General features: G+C 47.6%; 1 protein-coding gene across 2 annotated transcripts in view; it reads right to left on the bottom strand.

Moving 5' to 3' along the window:
• The window catches only part of grm7 (glutamate metabotropic receptor 7), a 198,811-nt gene extending 185,143 nt beyond the window's left edge, over window positions 1-13,668 (bottom strand). For both annotated transcript variants that reach the window (XM_076746551.1, XM_076746543.1), the window contains exon 1: window positions 12,356-13,668. In XM_076746551.1, the coding sequence (XP_076602666.1) occupies window positions 12,356-12,868 (513 nt within the window). In that variant the 5' untranslated portion in view covers window positions 12,869-13,668. The remainder of the gene's footprint in view (window positions 1-12,355) is intronic.
• Window positions 13,669-19,788: the final 6,120 nt, after the last annotated feature.

The following is a 19,788-nucleotide window of genomic DNA, read 5'->3' as shown; positions in this document are numbered from 1 at the left end:
CATTTGTGACACTCACACAACACAAATATCAAAAGCTTTGACTGAAATGAACTAAACTAAAAACTGCTTGTTCTCGTGACGCTTGACATGTTTCCCTTCATATCTCTGTCCACATTCTGGACGTGTTTGTTTCCGCCTCCATAGCTACACCTCAGACTGGGAGCAGAGCGTTGTCTCTGTGTGACAGTGAAAAATAATTTGTGGATGTGATTCAGATCTGATCCTCGGTGTAATGGGTTCTTTGTTGGCCCGGGCTTCACCCTGCCACTGAATTTCCTGAAAATCGAGCCTGTAATTTTTCTGTAATCCTGCAGAAAAACAGACTAACGAAACCTAATGAAACATAACCTAATGAAGTCAAATTTCCATCTCCGTGGAGGGACTTCACATTTATTACTTGCAGTGAAAATGCATTGTTGTAAGTGAAAAATAAAAGGTTTTCAGGCTGAGTTCAGTTTGGCGGCTGGCGACCGTCATGTTTACACTCTAGTTTGATTTTCTCTTCTTCTGTTTCAGTTGAATTCTTGATGACTGAACTCAACACGCTGCACCGTGAACGCTGACAGGCTGCTGTTCGACCGCTCACACGTTACAGGTACGCTTTGGCTCGCGTGGCTTCGGGCTTGTTTCACCAGCAGAGGAAATCAACGCTGAGTAGATCTATAATTTTTCTGTAAGCACTACAGAATAAACCTGGATTTAAAGATTATAATAACACCGTGCTGGTACAGGTTAATTCCACACTCAGAACTGTTTATTGTCTCCTCGGCTGCAATCGTGCATCAATATGCACCCACAATAATTACACGGCTGCTTTGTCTGCCTACAGTAATGTCGGGCTCGGTCGCCTGCGTCGTTTCCGCCTCTTCATATCAGCGACGTGAGAGCTGGTCTCTCGCCACCTGTTAGACGCCCGCTCCTCTTCGTGGCTTTGTTGCACTTCTCGCTGCTTGTTTTGAATGATTTCCTTCATTTCTTCGGTGGGGGAGGCAGCCACAGACTGTAAACATGTAACATTTGTATGCAGGCTGCAGTCTGGATGCAGCGCTTGGAAGTGGTGACAACAGTGACAGCGAAGGCGAAGTAACAGGCAGATTGAGAGTGGGAGGAGGAGGAAGCACTGCTGCAAGTTCCAGCAGAGCTAAAGAACAGAGTGTTGCTGTTCATGCGTGCTGGGAAATCGCCTTCATGTTTACATGCTTCACAAAACAGATGTCTTTCCTCAGACGTTGGAGGGAAACATTCTGCAGGCTGTACATCGTATTGTGTGCTGCTGGTAGTATCACACATACAGGAAGGTCAGATTCGGCTGCGTGGGAAGGAAAAAACAGCTCCGTCACGTCGTCATGAAATCCACAGCTCATTATTATCTGTTCTGATTTATTCCAAAGGTCGCTGCTATTCTCCGCCGCTGCTGACATCAGGGATATAAAACAGGCCGGAGTCACATTCAGAGATGAAACCAGTGGAAGCCGAAGCAGCAGAGGGCCACCAGATGTCTGACCGTCAGCTCTTTCACTGCTGAAATCCTGAAGTTTTCCAGCAGCCGAGCAGCAGGTCAGACGGGCGGCGACAGGCTGGACTTTTGCAGCTGCAGAGTCTCTCTGAACCGTCCTTGACTTCCTGACTCACTGAGTTGGCAGAACATCAGTCCTGCTTCCCCCCAAAAAAACTTCTTTACCCAGAAGTCCGAGGGGGATCTGGCTGGCTCTGGTCCACGTGTCCTGAAATCCTTCAGGAGGACAGAGCGCAGGCAGAGGGGCGAGAGGCTGTACCAGATACTGCTGTCTGCTGGTCCAGTACAACTACATGGAGCTGAGAATACTGCTGTACTTTTACTACTGATACTGCAAATACATGAGGAAGGCTGAGAATACTTTGAATTTTCTTTGAATGTTGTTTTTTTCTTCTAACAAAGTGTTTTGTCTCCACACTGTCAATGCATGGAAATGCTGAGGAGATGCGACTTCATCAAGCAGACGTGCTGAACTGTAATTAAGTGGCACAAGACGCTTTGCATCAGTGGCATTCATGGCGACGGCCATCATCAGACCTTGTGGGGCTCCTGTGACCTCTCTGCTATCATCTATCTGTGACTGAGACTCATTTGGAAACATAATGCTCCACAAACACCACAGCAGCTTTCACTGCTGTGAGCTGGCAGGAGACTCGCTGCTGTTTTAACTCCACGTGTCAAAGAATCACCTGTTCAGGTGTTCAGAGGCTTCACAGCACATCACTGCAGCCCAAAGTCACCACTGCTCCCTGAATGAATGAATAGGGATGGTTGTACTGTACATTCTGCTACTGGGACTCGCTGGCCGGGTTTGTCTGGTCGCACCAGTCTCATCTAAGTTAATCACTTCAGTAAATAATGTTTTAGTGTTGGCATTAGCTGGGAGGTGGGTAGGTGCATTTACACCGGCTGTAAAAGCTTCACAGACACACAGCTGATGCTCTATCATCTGCTCTGCGCTGTAGTTTGTTCTCATGACAGCAATCTTTCCCTGATAGAAAGATGCTCAGCACACGCTAAGAGTTAACATGAACAAAGAGATCTCATGAACGCTTTCTTCAAACATTCTCCAAAGTCATTCTGCACCAGCAGCAACACAAAGAGTCTGCAGCCACGTCAGCAGCTCCGAGAGGCTGAAGGTGCTTCTGCTGAATGCTAATGTTTAACAGCTAGAACGTTTTCTACGTTCATCTTAGTTTAGCATTAGCATGCTAACACTGGATAATTAGCAGCAAATACAAAGTCCAGCTGAATGTCATTAGTTCTGCAGGAACTGGGTGATAATAAACTAGACAAATTCCAGCCCTGACCTGATGGTGGTGTTAGATGAAGGATTCCAGTTCATTCTGGGGGAACATGACCGTCTGAACCACCCCTGTCTTAAAAATACAAGATAAATACTTCAGACTGTATCTTCTAAGTGTTGTGTGCTCGTGTTTCCTTCGTCTGTGTCTCCTCCAGGCAGGACCTCTGGTGCAGGCCTGCGTTTGGATTCGGGTGACCGCCCATCGTTTCAGAAGTATTCAAAGAAAAAGGACGGTGCCAGACTACGGCAGCCCCTGGAGGCACGCAGAGCGATGCAGGTTCATCTGTAACGGGCAGAAACGCCCGTCTGTGTCAGCGCTCTTCATCTGAGATCTCACCACAGGTCTGACACTGTGTTCAGATGAACACCTGAGAGATGCAAACAGATCTGCCCTTGAGTTTTCAGAGAATCGCCTTCTTCCAAAGTGTAATGAATAACAGCTCGGGTAACATCATTTCTCCTGCCATCCCCACTTTCATTAGAATTTTAGCATGAAGGCAGCAGGACTCTGTGGACGGTCTGTCAGTCTGCTGGTCCAGGAAAATCTCAACAAGCATTTCATGGATTGTCATTAAACGTGTCAGATATTCAAGGTGCCCAGAGGAAAGACTTTGATGATGGTCCCAGTGCCCCCATCAGGTCGGCCTTTAAAATTCTCCCTGAAATATCTCAACATTAACTTGATGGATTGGCACAAAATGCTGTGCAGACACTCGAGGCGGCCACTGACTCTGGAGACCTGCTGACTTCTCCTCTAGCGCCACCGTGAGGATGACGTCAGGGGCTCTGAGTGAGATGTTTCAGCCCTTCATGCTCCCTTTCTTAACACCTGCTGGCTTTAACGACTTAACTTCCCCGGCGTGGGATCAACAAAGTCTTATCTTATCTTATCTTATCTTATCTTATCTTATCTTATCTTATCTTATCTTCCTTACCTCTGACTTTTCCTCTCGCGCCATCATCAGGTCAGAATTCTGATCAGAAAGTCCAGTTATGGACGGAGGCTCCGTCTCCAGTAAGAACAACTCTGAAGTCGTCTTTGTACAAATAATCAATTCTCCAAATCTCTGATATGTTTGAAGAAGAAAGACAGAAACAAGTATTAAATGTGCGTTCTGTCAATTAATTTTCTCAATTTGAGACCAAGGATGGAAAACGCTGCAGAACCACTGAGCTAAACAGATCTGAGCTCAGACCTGCACTGATGTGAAATCACCATCAACACGCTGAAACGAGGCCTTTTGATCTGAAGCGAGAAACACAGGAGACAGGAGTCTGAATGGAGTCCAGACCCACAGGAGCTTTTTCTGCTGGTAATAGATGGGCCTGTGTGGCTGTGAGCGTCTCAGAGGGCTGACTGAGACCACCACAGCTATTCTTTTATACTTAGCAGAGACAGCCAGGAGAAAGAGGCTTCCCGAGCAGCTGTGACAGGCGGAGGAGAACACAAAGACGGCCCAAAACAAGGAGAGCGGCAGCTGAGAGGGGGACCGGCCTCTCCTGGGTGCTGGATTAATAGAATGTGAGAGATGCAGCGTTGTGAGGTGGCGCCGAGAGGAGTGAAATGGGAGGAGAGGAGGGAGAAAACGAGGAGACAAAAACCTGGGAGGAAGGAGTTCACCACTTAAATAATCCTACGAGCTTTTCAGCATCAAACGGAAGAATCATCACAGAGAGGTCTGAGATGTGATGGAGGAGCAGCAGGAACGAGCGAGCTGTTATTAGATCACATTGTTTCAGCAGTGACTCCTAACGAGCTCATTAATCACATTAAAGTGACAGCACGGATGAACTGACAGTGATCAATATGTTTAGGCTCACTTAAGCCGTTTGAGTTGATGATGAACGTGTTCGCAAACAGTTTCTCATCATTCATCAGAGCTGGAGGCCTCAGCCAGCCTCACCTGAGCGCAGGTAGAACGTTCCATCCGTATGTTCACTGATGACAAAAACAAATTACAGAAGAGAAATGACAAACTAGCTTTTAGATTGTTTTCAGCGAACAGCTCCGACTCGTCCAGTGTTCCCTCTCTTTTCGCTCGTTTTTGGTCTCCACCAGCTCCTGGTCTGATCTGATCTGGTTCTTCAGCTGCTTCAGCTCCTCTGTGTTCACCAGCTGTCTCTTCATGCGTTGCTGTTAAAGTTCAGAGGTCGTCTCCTGCAGATCTCGACTGTCTGCAGTGGAAGGACAGAAGATCTCAGAGGTTTGTGAGTGAGACGTACGTTTTGTCTTCAAAGCCTTTTAATCATTATTAAGGACCTGCAGTCGGGGCCCTTCAGGCCCTGCAGAAGCTCCGTTCTTCTAATCTGTTTCTCCAGTGTGACTGAAAACAGCCTCTGCAGTTATGATGGAGGAGGAGCTGGCCGGTGACACTGGATGATGTACGACCTGCTGCACAGACCTGCGGTGACTTCATTATATTAATATTCACACATTGTGATGTGTGGAACAATAATAATGAAACGTGTCGTAGAGCCGGTTGTTGCCTCTTACAGACGAACTCTGCAGCCTTCTGGAAACTAACTCCTTCATATATGTTAATGGAAGTCTGTTTTTTTGAGTGAGCAGCGATGAAATGACAGCAGCTGTGCTTTTTGGCCAATCACAGCTGCCCAAATTGTTTGGAAATGCACCACAACCTCAAACATTTTACTGATGGCTCCTCTGAGTCCGGTTTTACCTTTTTCCTGCAGCTCCACTCCAACCTGGAAGCGTCTGCACGGTGACAAAAGACAGACACAAGGCGGGTTCATCTGCAGCCACAAGTGCACTTTTACTGAATCGGCACTCTTGTTGTGGCACTTCAATGAATGTAGGTCAGAAGAAAAGCGTGTCCAAGAGTTATGAGTTTGTGCGGTGTCCAAAAATAAAGCGTACAGGCCCAGAAAGTGGCAGAGCCTTTCCTCACAGTCAGCGCGGCGCAGAGAGACGCCGTGAAATAGACTCTGCAGATTTGTCTCGAAGGAACGTCCCCACGAAGCGCTTCAGAGTGTCGGATGGACCCAGTTCACGTGGGTCATTTCAGGCGTCCTCACAGTGTGAGCCGTCTCAGATCGTCAGGGTCAAATGTTTGGTCGTCAGTCCAAAATGGCGTCTCTACGTCTCACTGTGACCTGTCTCCTACAGAAGTTCTGTGTATATAAAACTCTTAAAAAAGCTTTTCAGTGTTCACTGATGACGTCGTGTTTCTGCTCCTCATGTCTGCAGCATCACTTTTCATGGTTTCCCTAACTGACGTCATGATCTAAAAATACACCTTTCCTTCTTCTTCTCCTCCTTTCAGCGGTTTCAGCAAGCTTGTTCTTTATTTTGTACATTTCTGAAACATCAGAACGATGTTCAGTCTAGAACAGGAGTCTCCACGACTACAAGGACAGAAGTGCTCCTGCTTTATGGACGTGTCCATTAGGCGTCTCATCTGGAAATGACTAACATGTAACAAAGCACCAACAGCACCACCATGTGGTCGGTAGTTACGTGTTTTACATTTTGCCGATTTGTCTGAAATAGGCCACGCCCATTTGCGCCTATAAAATACTTCGCCCATTTTGGATTTTTTTGCTTCTTTGAGAAGATATGTCATCTAAACTCCTGATCCCGGACAAAACTCATGAGTCTGTTTATTATCGCCTGTTTGTAATTGGCTACCACATGTTTGAAGGCGTGGCCTGATGCACCACCTGGTCACCGCTCTACAGGATGCACACGGGCTCAGGAACGCTTCGTAACCTTCGTAAGTGACTGGATCGGACACTCTGAGTCTCCACCGTTTGTAAATGGAGGTCACAGATGACGATGACGCGTCTGCTCTCACATCCATCGCACAGCGAGACGGCCTCACACGGATCTCCTGCAGGCTGGCATCAACATTTAATCGGCCAATCTCACACAGCGCAACAGGCAGTAAACTCACTCCCCGGCTTTATTGTCGGCTCCACCTGCCCGGCATGCTGCACAGGCCCGAGGGAGGAAGCTGGAGCGCTGAGGGGAAACCCACAATAACTCCACACAGCGAGCAGCAGCAGGGATTCACCCTGCAGGGACCCCTTTCCCACCGGGACACGGTGACAGAAACCATTACGCCTGTCAGGTAAATCTCAGCCACCAAAACTTGTACCGATTCATTTTTAATAGGCTAAACTCTCAATATTCATGTTGATATTCCCACCAGTCGGATATTTCACACTGAATTATGTCATGAACGTTGAGCCAGGTCTGATATTTAGCACTTTAAACAGTATAATTGGCTGTTTCCTGAGCCGAGCAGAGAGCGTTCCGCTCGGCGCTGAGCTCACAGGGGTGGCTGTCCCGCCTGGAGGAGCGGCCACGCCGGATAACAGGATTTGTTTTGGTCTGAATGGAGAATCTTCTTGTCATGCACTTTAAATACTTCAACCTACTAGGACACAAACTCTGGACGGAGACGCCGGTTACATTCTTATCAGTCGCACTTCCTGCGAGTGCAACTTCAGGCTTAGCCAAAGTAAACGTGTAACTTCCAGCACAGCTCACAGCCAGTGAACTCAGCATGAGTCACCGGGTGATTCATTCAGGGCCGACCCTCCAGAGGAGTGACGGTAAATCCAATCATTGTCTCCTCATGAAGAGGCAGTGTGGTGTCATGTCAGGAGAATCTGCAGGTGTTTCTGATCAGAGGCACCGAATGAGAGAGGAGGGAATGAAGATGTGTTCAAATACCAGCTGCAGTGTGCAGCTCTGTCCTACCACACAGACGAGAGAGGCTCATCAGCTCAGACAGAGAAACACAGATACATTAGAAGAAGCATTTACAGTCATTTTCCTTCAGTGAACTGCTTGTTTTCACTGACTTTCAGTGTTTCACAGCAGCTTCTGTCCAGTTCAGTGTGACTGAATATTTAAAAGGCTGAACTACAATCTCACACACTGAGTTTTCAAGACTCATTCAGATGAAATAAAATCATATTTCCTCACATACAGATGGACACACAGGCCGGGACGACATGTGATCTCCTGGTTCAGGACCATCACGATACCTTAGGAAGGTGAATCAAGTGTTTTTCCATCCATAATGAATATGTGTGGTTCCAAATACATCTTCCTTTTTAAGGGTGAAGCTAACAATAGATTTCATTATTGGTAATATTATTATAGATATTTTCAGCCCTTTAAACTCCCACATTTGAGCGACTGGAACACGTAAAAATAACTCGAAGGATAAATCATCAAACGTGACGAAGAAAAGCTGGAAACCAGTTTGAGTAACTGTGATCTGTCCACCAGCAGCTCAGCAGCACCGAACAGTGTGTGGCGTTCAGGTGCCCTGATGTGTTCAGATCAGCTGATCTGACCAAGTCACGTGTCCCTGAGTGGAAGACGCGGTCCTGAGCTACATGTGTTTTTGTGAAAGCTCCTGTTAGCATTAATATGGTCACATATGGTGCAGTCATAACAGTGTGTGAAGCTAATGGGCTGCAGCTTACATCCCGGCCATTAACTGCCATTACCAGCAGCACCGCCGACGTACAACACAAAACATACCCCACCAAACCCACCTACCAGTCTAATTATCTGCACACATGGGAGGCGAGCGGAAACACCCACCCCCCAATTAAAAACAACAGCAGCACTCATGAAAAGCTGCAGTGACCCTGCAGCCGAACTGCTGTTTTTCTAAGAGAGTTGGCGAGAAGTTCAGTTTTCATTTCGCTCTCATGCTCGTTCACATTTACAGCTAACAAAGGGAGTGCATCCCATAATGTGCAGACAGGGGGAATTTAATGACCCGCGATCCTCTCGTCAACGTGCACCTGTGCTGAGTCTGCAGCGCTGTGGCCTAACGAAGCACAGCTGGAAGGAACGAGAGGAGAGAAAGGAAAGACAAACAGAGAGAGAGCGACGACGCGATGGGAGGAAACCTGAGGGAGCGACACTGAGAGGCAGGTGAGGAGCACAGGTGAGCTGCTTCACTGCTGCTAACGTTCATTTTTATCATCCATTAATCAATTAACTGTTTTTCATCAATAAAATGTCAGAAGGTATTAAAAATCAATCATTAGGTTTTCCCACAGTGACGTTTTTAAACCAGAGATATTCAGTAAATCTGAGTGGCTGAAATCAGCCAATAATCCGTCAGTTATCAGGACAGCTGCTCATTCATTTCCTGTCAGTTCATTTGTTTCAGCTGCTTTTACTCTAAATGCTGATGCTAACGGTGTTGTTTCAGACGCACCCTGAACGCAGCACAGCACTCCACGGCTGCTTAGGTTGGAGCCTCGCTGCCTCGTGACATCGTACGTTTCAGCCTCCAGCTGCAGCTCTGCACCGATCACATGATCACACTGATCACACCGTTCACACACCGATCACTGATCACACTGATCACACGATCACACTAATAACTGATCACACTGATCACAAACGATCACACACCGATCACTGATCACACTGATCACACTGATCACACCGATAACTGATCACACTGATCACAAACGATCACACAATCACACCGATCACACACGATCACACACAATCACACCGATAACTGATCACACTGATCACACCGCTCACACGATCACACACCGATCACTGATCACACTGATCACACCGTTCACACACCGATCACTGATCACACCGATAACTGATCACACTGATCACACGATCACACCAATAACTGATCACACTGATCACACGATCACACCAATAACTGATCACACTGATCACAAACGATCACACAATCACACCGATCACATACGATCACACACAATCACACCGATAACTGATCACACTGATCACAAACGATCACACAATCACACGATCACACCGATCACATTGATCACATCGATCACATTGATCACACTGATCACTGATCACTGATGACATGATCAGTTCATTATTTGAGACTTTTCAACGCTCGCTGGCTTCTCATCAGGTTCACTCACTGTCAGGTCTCACACCGTTCAAAGCTCATTTGCTCGGAGGATTTTCTGTGTGATGATATCCAGATGATGCCGTTTGCTGTTTCTGGACACAAAACTCAAAGTGTGAATGTCTGATCATGAGGAGAGAAACAGAGGAGAACAGCTTCTCGTCCATCTTCACTGGAACACCCTCATTCGCTGTCAGCCTACCCCGACCTGACCCCCGAGCCACCGGGGGCAGCGGTCCAGAGACCAGAGCCTTAATGTGTTTGTGGTGTGACTCCGGTGCCAACTGGGCCATTTAGCGACATCAGGGGTGTAATGAAGTGAAAACAGCTGTGGAACAGATGACTTCTGTATCACAGGGGAGAATAATTACACTCCCAGCTCATCGAAGCAGCTTCTGGCTTTCTCTTCAACATCTGACCCAAAACCTCCAGAGACCTGGAACATGTGTGACTCATACGAATAAAGACAGACTGTCCACTGGGCTTTAATGAGGACGTAGTAATTCATTCCATTCATGCCTTTCATTTGTGGAGAAGACCTCAGAGTTAAATAATCACGTAATCTGACAATAAAATGAATTTCTGTTTATTTTCATTGACCCAGGTCACAGTTCAGCCTGTTTTTTATTGGTCATCGAGCACAAAGACGAGGCAGCGTCTTCATGCTGTGTGTGAAAAAGTGGGACAGAAGAAACTGGGTGAGAAGCAGCCTTTCAAAGTCTGTTATTAAAAACATCCTGACCATTAAATTCTTTTCAAAATCAGCTTTCAACTGGTGAGAGTTAGCCTGGCCCCAAAGCCAAAGCTTTGAAAAGCTTACAAAAGTTACTAAGCTGTGGCTCAGAAATAAACGAAAAATATCTGCTGCGGCTGAAAGACAGAGGGAGACTTTCTGGATTTCATTTGGTGGACGTCAAAGTTTTTGACCTGAAGCAAAGTTTGGACGGACCAACACGTCCTGAAGGGAAGGATGTGGAGCAGGAGCCTGAAACAAACCACGTTAGCATGTTTTTAAGACTCCAGAGGGCTCAGAGAAAACACCTGAAGCTGACACACGGCCTGCGAGCTGCACGAGGTCCACACAGGATGTTAGCTTAGCGTTAGCTCGGCAGCTAGCGCCTCAGCTGACAATAGTATACATGTTACTGGACTTTCTGTAGGAGAGCTAAAATCACTTCTTTTGTGATGAAAACTGTCCAGTCAGACCAGCTGAAAGTGAGTGAACATGTTATCCATGACTTCAGAAGAGATTTGGTGTTCAGTTACGATTGAAACCTTTAATATAATGAGCTCAGATAAGAAATGAGGAGAGGATCAAAGAGCGAAGGAGAAGCTCGTTTGACGTCTTTAACTGAGATGAAGATCGTAATGAAGCTTCTGAGAGGAGCTGTTCTTCAGCACCACCCTCCTCTCTCTCTCTCTCTCCACTTCTTCACTTCATGTCTCTCACCCACTTCACTCACTGTGTGTCTGTTTCTGGACATGTCTCTCCCACATTGTCTCTAATTCTTAGTCTGTGCTCCATTTCAACCTGATCTGATCGAAACCTGCTTCAGGTCTGAGAACAGGACCCTTCAGGACTGTGAACTGCCTGCATTCCACTTCTTCTTCCTTTTTCACTCACATTAAAATCTCCTGTTCAAGATGAAGAGGCCAAGACGGCAAAAACACTTCGTTTCCACAGTAAATACAACCAACATCACCACACACTCGTCACTCAGTGTACAAAATGTACAGTTAAGATGCAACATGAGTATTCACAACTCAATTAATAAACAATATTTTAGTACAATTAACCAACAATTAAATAACAGCTGACTGTAAGTGATGAGCATGAAAACGGGACAGATGCAATAAACACGAAATAAAACTGAGAAAACAGTGAAGGAGCCTGAAAGAGCCTTGAAACTGTTCTGTGTTCCATCAAACGAGGGACGAGCTCCAAACCGGCTCATCAGTCAGAAACACAAGCAGCATCTTTAACAAACGTACTGATCCTGGCCAACATGCAGCAGCATCACACGCTGACGAAACGCTTCTCACTGAGCTTCTTGAACACAACATGAACATTTTCTGATCAACACCACCTCCAGACTCCTGTGAGCACACAAACCTGCTGAGTCCGAGCAGAACTGCTTCCTCTTTCCTTTGTCCTCCTGATATTAAGGTTACATACGTGCACAGCTCTCAGGAGGCTGGCTGAGCAAGAAACACACACACACACACACACACACACACACACACACACACACACACACACACACACACACACAGACAGCAGCAGAGTTGCTTCCATGAGATGATTTGTTGGAGTGTACCTGCACCACGCCTGCAGATCCAGCCTCTGTGAGGGGTTTCCTTCAGACCAGCTCACACCGCAGGCGGGGGGGGGGGGGGTGTTTGTACAGGAATCTATTGCAAATTGGATCTGTTGGATCTGGGTGAGGGGAAGTGGTGGAGAGCACGAGCAGAAAAGGCCTGACTGAGTGTGTGCAGCTGAAACTGGCTCATGTGAAATGCGGGGTTACATAAGCAGCATGTGGCTGATGTTCATGATAACGCAGGTGAATAAGTCCTCGGAGCGCAGGGACAGGGGACAGGAGGACGGACACTCTCAGCTCCTACCTGAAACAGCCGCAGGATGTTGGCCACCATGATGGACACCGAGCTGGCCGACGCTCCGATGACCCCGACAACTTTCTCTGGCTTGACAAACACCGGCGGCTCCCCGTTGGTGCACCTCACGTCCGACGTGTCTTTCTGGATGAGCGCCTGGACGAAAGTCAGTGACTGTTCCAGCGCGTACGTGTCCCGCGAGCAGGTGTCCAGGACGCGGGCGCCCAGGGTGACGTTTGGCAACAGCTCGTCGTCGCCGTTGATCTGGTCCAGGGCGTACATCATCGCCTCCAGCCGGTGGATGCCGTTTTCCTTCTTGATGTCCCCGCACGGTATCCCCGGGACCCCCCTGGCGTGGACGGGGAAGAGCCCCCCCAGCGTCACGTCGCCCTCCACCCGGATCGAGTGCGGCGCGTAAATCTCCTGGGAGCCGGCCAGGTCCAGGAAAGCCTGGAGCATCCACAACACCCGGAATGTAAAGCCCGGTTTTAGCGGGGGGACATGGTCAGGCTGCCTGCCCATGATCTGATCCGGTTTCTCCCACAAACAGTTAAACAAAAGCGGCTCTGCCACAGACCACGACTGGAAAAATGTAGACCCACTGCGAGCTGCGAGGCACTTTTTAAGATAGTTTCACGAATCCAACAGCCGAGTTCATTCCTGTCCTCGATCCAGCAGAGAGGAGGAAGGCAGGGTTTAGGTTACCAGACTACTGTAATCCCGCAGGTGACACACACACACACACGCACACACACATCCAAACCGACCTCAGCCGCGGATTCACCAGCGCGTTATCCGTGAGGAGAGTGCGCGGAGCTGCTGCCGCCGCCGCTGCACTCCGCCGCGGTCGCTTGTTGCTTGAACAGCCATCCCGAGCTTTGAGAGCAAGAAACAAAGAGAGAAACACACCATCGGCCGATGCTCACAGAGGGCAGCGACGAACTCCTACAGGCTATCCTGGTATTCCGTCTGTGGAGGAGACAATCACCCACGTTGATGTCATACTTCAGAGACACTGAGACTGGATGCGGTCGCACCTGCGGATAAATACGAGGCAGGGCTGAAGCCTGCAAACAAGGTGTGAGGACGGAGAGGAGAGGGCGTCAGAGCGGCATCGAACAAGTCTGCTGAGAGCCGAGCCGTGCGTGCCAGGCTCCTCATCCCTGCCCGGCCCGGGTCCACGGCGGCTGGAGGCTCGGGCTGCGCGCAGACAACAACCCCAAAAGTGTTTGAGCGTTCCTGCGCTGGAAGCGTCCGAATACCGAGACCAGGAGCGAGGTCTCACAGAGCCCGCTCCCTCCCTCCCTCCCTCTCTCTCTCTCTCTCCCTCTCTCTCTCTCTCTCTCTCTCTCTCTCTCTCTCCAGCCCTCTGTCACGCACACGCGCACAGACACGCAGCCACACGCGCACACTCCACCCACGCGCGTTCTTGTAATTATCAGCGTCTCGATGCCAAAACAAAGCGCACGAACGGTGAAAACATCGTTTTCCCTCTGAATTCTGGACAGATCCTCTCATGAATGGCTGCATTCAGAAGAACTGAACACAGTGAAACGTGTTGTGTCGTGTTTTCTTTAACTGCTCAGAAATCAGTTTCATCTCAAGACTTCGTGAGTTTATTTGATTTTGACGTGATTTTGAGCTGAATTCAGAAAATGACTCCTGACTGACTTCATTCAGATGTTTAACAGTCAAACCTCTGAGATGTTCATTCATCTATCTGAAGGGAATAAAGCATGTCAGTGCACGCACTACCCACACAGGCTAATCTATGTTCTTATTGGTGGAATAACGATGTTTTAAGATCATTTCAGTATTTTATGGCCTTCATCAAATGTTCAGTTTGGATCAAAGCGAAGAGTTTTCAACATGTCGTGTTTTAATGTGACCAGAAGGAAACAAAAGAACAGTTTTATGTGATTTTATACACAAACATCAACGACACACAGCCAGGAAATAAAATCAATGTCAGCAAAACACAGAAGGGTTTCGACAAAGAGCAGCTGATCGCAAGATTTACTGAGGATTGATTTCAGCTTTGACTCAGATACAACAAGACGCGTCATAAATAACTAAAGCGGCACTGAGTGAAGGGTGCATCTGTACAGTGTTGGAATGCGGCCGAGCTGCTTCACGCTCTGCTGCTGAGGCTGAAATCAGGTCCAGTCAAAGTCTGAATGACTGATGTGATTAATTAGAAAGCACCCAGAGAAAGTGACGACCAAGGTGTGTGTGTGTGTGTGTGTGTGTGTGTGTGTGTCTGAAAAACAACATTAGATCAATCAATCTGTGATTTCATGACATTTTCTTTGTGTATCTTTACGTTCTTCCTATCTTTACGGGGGGGGGGGGGGGCTGACCAAACCTGAACACCTGGGTGGAGGAGAGGACCCCCCAGTCAGGATGACTGTCCAACAGGTGCTGATGGCGATGTTTCGAACATACTGCAGAACAGTGTGAACTGAATGATTTGGGTTTCGTGGAGGGCTGAAGTGTGTTTACATCTGCTCAGCTTCCCACTGATTTACCATCTGTCTGTCAGGACAACCTGAGCAGGACACACTCATTTTACTGTTTTCACATTTCTGATGCCCAGTAACTGACGTCACGTTTCCTTCTTTCTTCTGTGTGATGGCACACATGTTGAAGATGTTCGTGGCTTCATGGCACCTTTTCCACACGTTACTGATAACCTTCTTTACTCAGTTCAACTTTCCAGAAAAAGTCAAAGCAGCGTATAGAAATTCTAACAATGAGTCTGACTTTTGTCGTCGACGGCAGAAAGAAGTGAACCTGCAGACGATAATGGGGCAGATAATGTGGGGTAATAACACACAGATGATGATCTCTTCTGCGCTGTGATTATTCTCTGAGAGAGATGAAGAAGCTCAGAAAGTTACCTCAGATCAACCTCAGCAGGTTTAATAATTCAATACTGAGTCCAAGCAAAAAAATCTCTTCATGAAGAAGTTGAAGTGTGAGTACCGAACAGGAGAAACACTTCTGGAACTCCTCACCGCTCGATCGCGAGCTGGTCTGAGTCCACTATCTGCTGCTCGATGTCCTCCGGGATCACTTCTCTTCCTGTATGTCTGAAGTCTGTTCTGTCATCGTCCACTCTGGGAGTCTGCTGGTCCGTCCTGGAGCCATTAGAAGGTGTTTTTCCTTCTGAACACAAGGTGTCAGGACACAGCGTGTAAAGCCTCTTGAGGCCAAGTTGTGGTTGGTGATGTCTTGATGGAGTTCCTTCGCTGGCCGGTGTCAGCGGGGTCTGGCTGAGCTCTGTGAAACCTGCAGTGTGAAACCTTTGTCTCCCCCTTCTGGCAGTGAGAATGATTACACCAACACGGTCAGCGTACCTGTCACGCCGTAGCCTCCGCCATGCTGCTGGCTGCTCGAGCCTATTCCTCTGCTTTGGTTACTCCCCCATTCAGCTCTGGCAAACCAATAATTGGTAGTTGATGTAAAACGCATCTCTACAGGGTCGTCAACACGGGAAGGTCACCAGGTAAACACTCTGAACCTGCACCGTGAACTCGTTTGACAAAGGCTTGACTGTAACGAACCATCAATCATGTGAGATGTCCAGTGCTGCAGCTTTAGCATCAAGTTAAACCCAGCAACAACACAGCACTCTTGTTGTGATGACAGTAATTGTAGTAGCTCGAGCAGAGAACACCTCTGACACCTGCTGACACCTCTCTGACCTGTTGTCTTTGCAGCTGTTACACTTCCTGCCTCAGGATTCACCTCTGGAGAGCAGAGGACATCAGAAATCACAGCAGCCGGCCGGAGGCCAGCAGACTGCTGCTGCAGCGTGTCCTGACCCTGAAAGCTCTACAGCAGGGACCCCTGCTCTGAAAGGCGCGTGCTCGTGGAACCCGTGTGGCTCCAATAAGAAAACACGTCAGAGTCCAAACGAGGCCTATGACGTTTCACTTTTCACAGGATGCTTACATCAAACCGTGCAGCTGCAGATGTAAAAACGACCTTCGAGGGAATGAAAAATGAGCCTCCACAACATTAGAAAAGCAAGACAGGTCATTCTTTCATTTAGATTTCCTTTGATGGTCTCACCCAGACTGACTCACAGAGAGGGCGAGCGAGTCCAGCGCTCAAGGACGCTCGCTGAGCCAAAACACGTTTGATGAATGATCCATATTTGTTTCTGTCAAAGCTCAGACAAAATGTTTCTTGTTTGATTCCATAGGAAAATGCTCAAAGTGCAAATTTGTTAACACATTACTTAGCAATTGAATTGTGTTATTGGATTTCACTCAGACGTTGCACTCAGCTATCAGACGGAATATAATGAACCCCTCACTTGAACAATCGCTGCTGCCAGATGCTCACAGCTACAGAGAGCAGAGGCGCTAAGCTGCCCCGGTAATTACAGGCGCGGCTGGAGAAGTGACAGGTCACATGTTTGATACCACTCAGCCCATCACATTTCACTCATCCTGTCAGAGAGTCCTTGAGGCATTCACGTACCTGTGCACCCGCTGCACCTGTCGCCCTGCATACAAGCCTGTACCTTTTCCATCCACATGGAGGGGTCGCCTGGAGCTGCAGCTTCCTCAAACACGGTGGGATCATGTGAGGAAGTGAAGTACACAGTGTCATTCATTCATTCATTCATTCATTCATTGAAGACGATGAGGCAGTGGAGCAGGTGTAGCTTCATTCAGGTGAGCTCAGTTTATTCGTCAGGCTTCTGTAAACCTTTGATTCATGACAGCAGAATAAAACGGTCACGTTTAAACTGTCCTTCATCATCTCATCTCGTCTTCAGGTTTGGAGTAGCTCATGCTTTCATTATGTAAAGTAATAAATACTGTTTCTGCTTGTTTTCATGCTGCATTTAGAAAACTCGTTCTCCTCTCCTCTTTCATCCACGGCATCGGGCATCAATCAAACCGAACCAGTTCACTGACATCTTTTGCATTTTAGAATTGATGTTCAGATGTCTGAGCTCATAGAAGTGAACGAACGGATCACCAAGCTCTGACAGAGCGAATCAGCCTCAGCTGGACTTTATGTTTACAGCTAATGAGCTAATGTTAGCATGCTAACCAAAACAGTAATCATGATAAACATGACACCTGCTACACATCAGTGTTTTAGCATTGTCTTTGTGAGCCTGTTAGCATGTTGGCGTTAGCATTTAACCACTGTGCCAACGTCCACCTTCACAGAGCTGCTCGCATTATTTCTACGTCTTCGTTACTAAATATCATGAGTGAAGAGACGACTTTCCCCTGCCGTCTTCTCGTTCTGTGGACCTGCAGTATTTTCCTGTTTGACCTCCTTTAAACCCAAAAGGCAGCTGAGGCTAAACAGAACAAATGACCGTTTAAGAGCTTGATGTATTTATACCTCTGAGTACTTCATTACTGACTCAAGTCATTCTTCATGATTTTTCCACCCGCACCAAATAAAGATAATTGCATCTTAACTTGTGCTAACTGTGAGGAACCATTCAGTTTGCTCATAATCCTGCATTTAATCACAGCTTACTGCCAGATTTTTGTCAATGAAAGGTCAGTGAAGCTTTGGGAGCCGGTGGCTTCTCACTGAGTACACTAATTTAATGCATAACTAAAGTCTGAATAAAGAGCCCTCGAAACGTGATTAGGTAGCTGTTACTTGATCAGTTGGCTGACATTTCCGAGTGCTAAATGAAAAATAACCATAATTAATCACCAGCACACGTCTCGAGGTAGACATGGCAGCGCTCTTGGCAGACCTCGGTTATAATCAGAAGGCGGAGCGACTGTAGCGCCGCGCTGGATCGGAGCCAGCGGCGACTCCTTATCTTATCTTGCTGAAGTAAATGCTCCCAGTGGTTATCAAACATACAATACAGCCCATAGTCTCCGTGGTTGTGCCTCGTGGTTGTTCACAAACAGCTCACAGCCTGTGGTGGATCTTTACGGCGGTCCCCGAAGACGACGAAGAAGAGTGAAGCAGATCTGGCTTTAATTACATCAGCTGAGTGTGTCTGTCTGTGCTTTGGGCCATATGTTTAAACAGATGGAACACAGGCTGCGTGAGAAGTACTCCATCCTCCGAAAGTAACAGTGCACAAGTATTCTCAGCCTCCTGTATTCACAGTATCAACAGTGAAAGTACAGAGGAATCATCAGCTTCCTGCAGTAAAAGTACAGAAGTGTTCTCAGCTTCCTGCAGTAAAAGTACAGAAGTGTTCTCAGCTTCATGCAGTAAAAGTACAGAAGTGTTCTCAGCTTCATGTAGTAAAAGTACAGAAGTATTCTCAGCTTCATGTAGTAAAAGTACAGAAGTGTTCTCAGCTTCATGCAGTAAAAGTACAGAAGTATTCTCAGCTTCATGTAGTAAAAGTACAGAAGTATTCTCAGCTTCATGCAGTAAAAGTACAGCAGTACTGTGTGACCTGAGCAGCGCTGACGTGTTTGCGGTTGCAGGTCATTTTGTGTGAACATCATCTCTGGGAGTGGAGCAGACAAACGGCTCCAGGTTGACTAAAGGCCTCCGGTTACATTTGTCAGTCAGGAAAACTAATATCTCCGTCTGCAGGTCTTTCCAAACCCTCGTGGCGTCCCGGACGCTCGTTCGTCGGGGGTGTCGGCGTGCAGCGTTAGCAGCAGTCCGGCACCCCTGAGGCAGTTAGAGCGTAAGTGGCGACATCATCAGCGTTGTCACGGCTGGTTAGCGCTGTAGATTAAATATACATACAGATGTAGCTGATTCCTTTTTACTGCATGCTTGCTTTACTGCACCACTTACTGCTTTATGCCTCAGGGAGGCGGCCAGGAAAGGAGCCAAAGTTACGTTCAGCAGCGATCGAAAGGTGTTGGCTCGTCAGTTCCTTCTTGACAGGCACTGACTGTGTTTTGCTTCACTCTCATGTGACTCTGCGGTGTAAAATCAGACAATCAGACATCACACGGCCTTCTTCAGGAACCAGGAGACTAAAGACGTGATGATTTGTGCCAAGCAGCAGCTGTTGTATTTGACAGACCTGTTGAAAGTTTCACACGTCCAGGTTCAGTTCTGAGCTGCCAGCTGAGCTTCACTGGAGGCAGCAAATGTGTTTTCAGGACAAGAACACAACGACCTGACCTTCTGAGGACGCTGAGCAGTGTTCAAGTGACGTAGTCACTCTCAGAAATACTTTACAAAACCATCTTAGTTTGCTCCTCAGAACAGCAGGTTCAGCAGAGTGAAGTGAGCCTGGAGCGTCCGGACTCACAGTTTCAGCCTTCATTCCCTCAGTTTGACAGTCTGAACTCTGGGAACTCGTGACTGCAAACGCAGCCTCGTTAGCGGCTCTGTGAGGCTTCACTGCAGCTGAAGAGTGACAGTGATGATGCTGGGAGCAGCTATCTTCACCGTGTTCACTGTGTCAATGTAGCATGTTAGCATGCTAACACTGGCAGATTAGCAGTGAACACAGAGTGCAG

This window comes from Chaetodon auriga, chromosome 2 (genome assembly GCF_051107435.1).
Source record: "Chaetodon auriga isolate fChaAug3 chromosome 2, fChaAug3.hap1, whole genome shotgun sequence".
Taxonomy (NCBI): Eukaryota; Metazoa; Chordata; class Actinopteri; order Chaetodontiformes; family Chaetodontidae; genus Chaetodon; species Chaetodon auriga.
The sequence above is the reverse complement of the archived record's forward strand: the minus strand, read 5'-3'. Positions and strand labels throughout refer to the sequence as shown.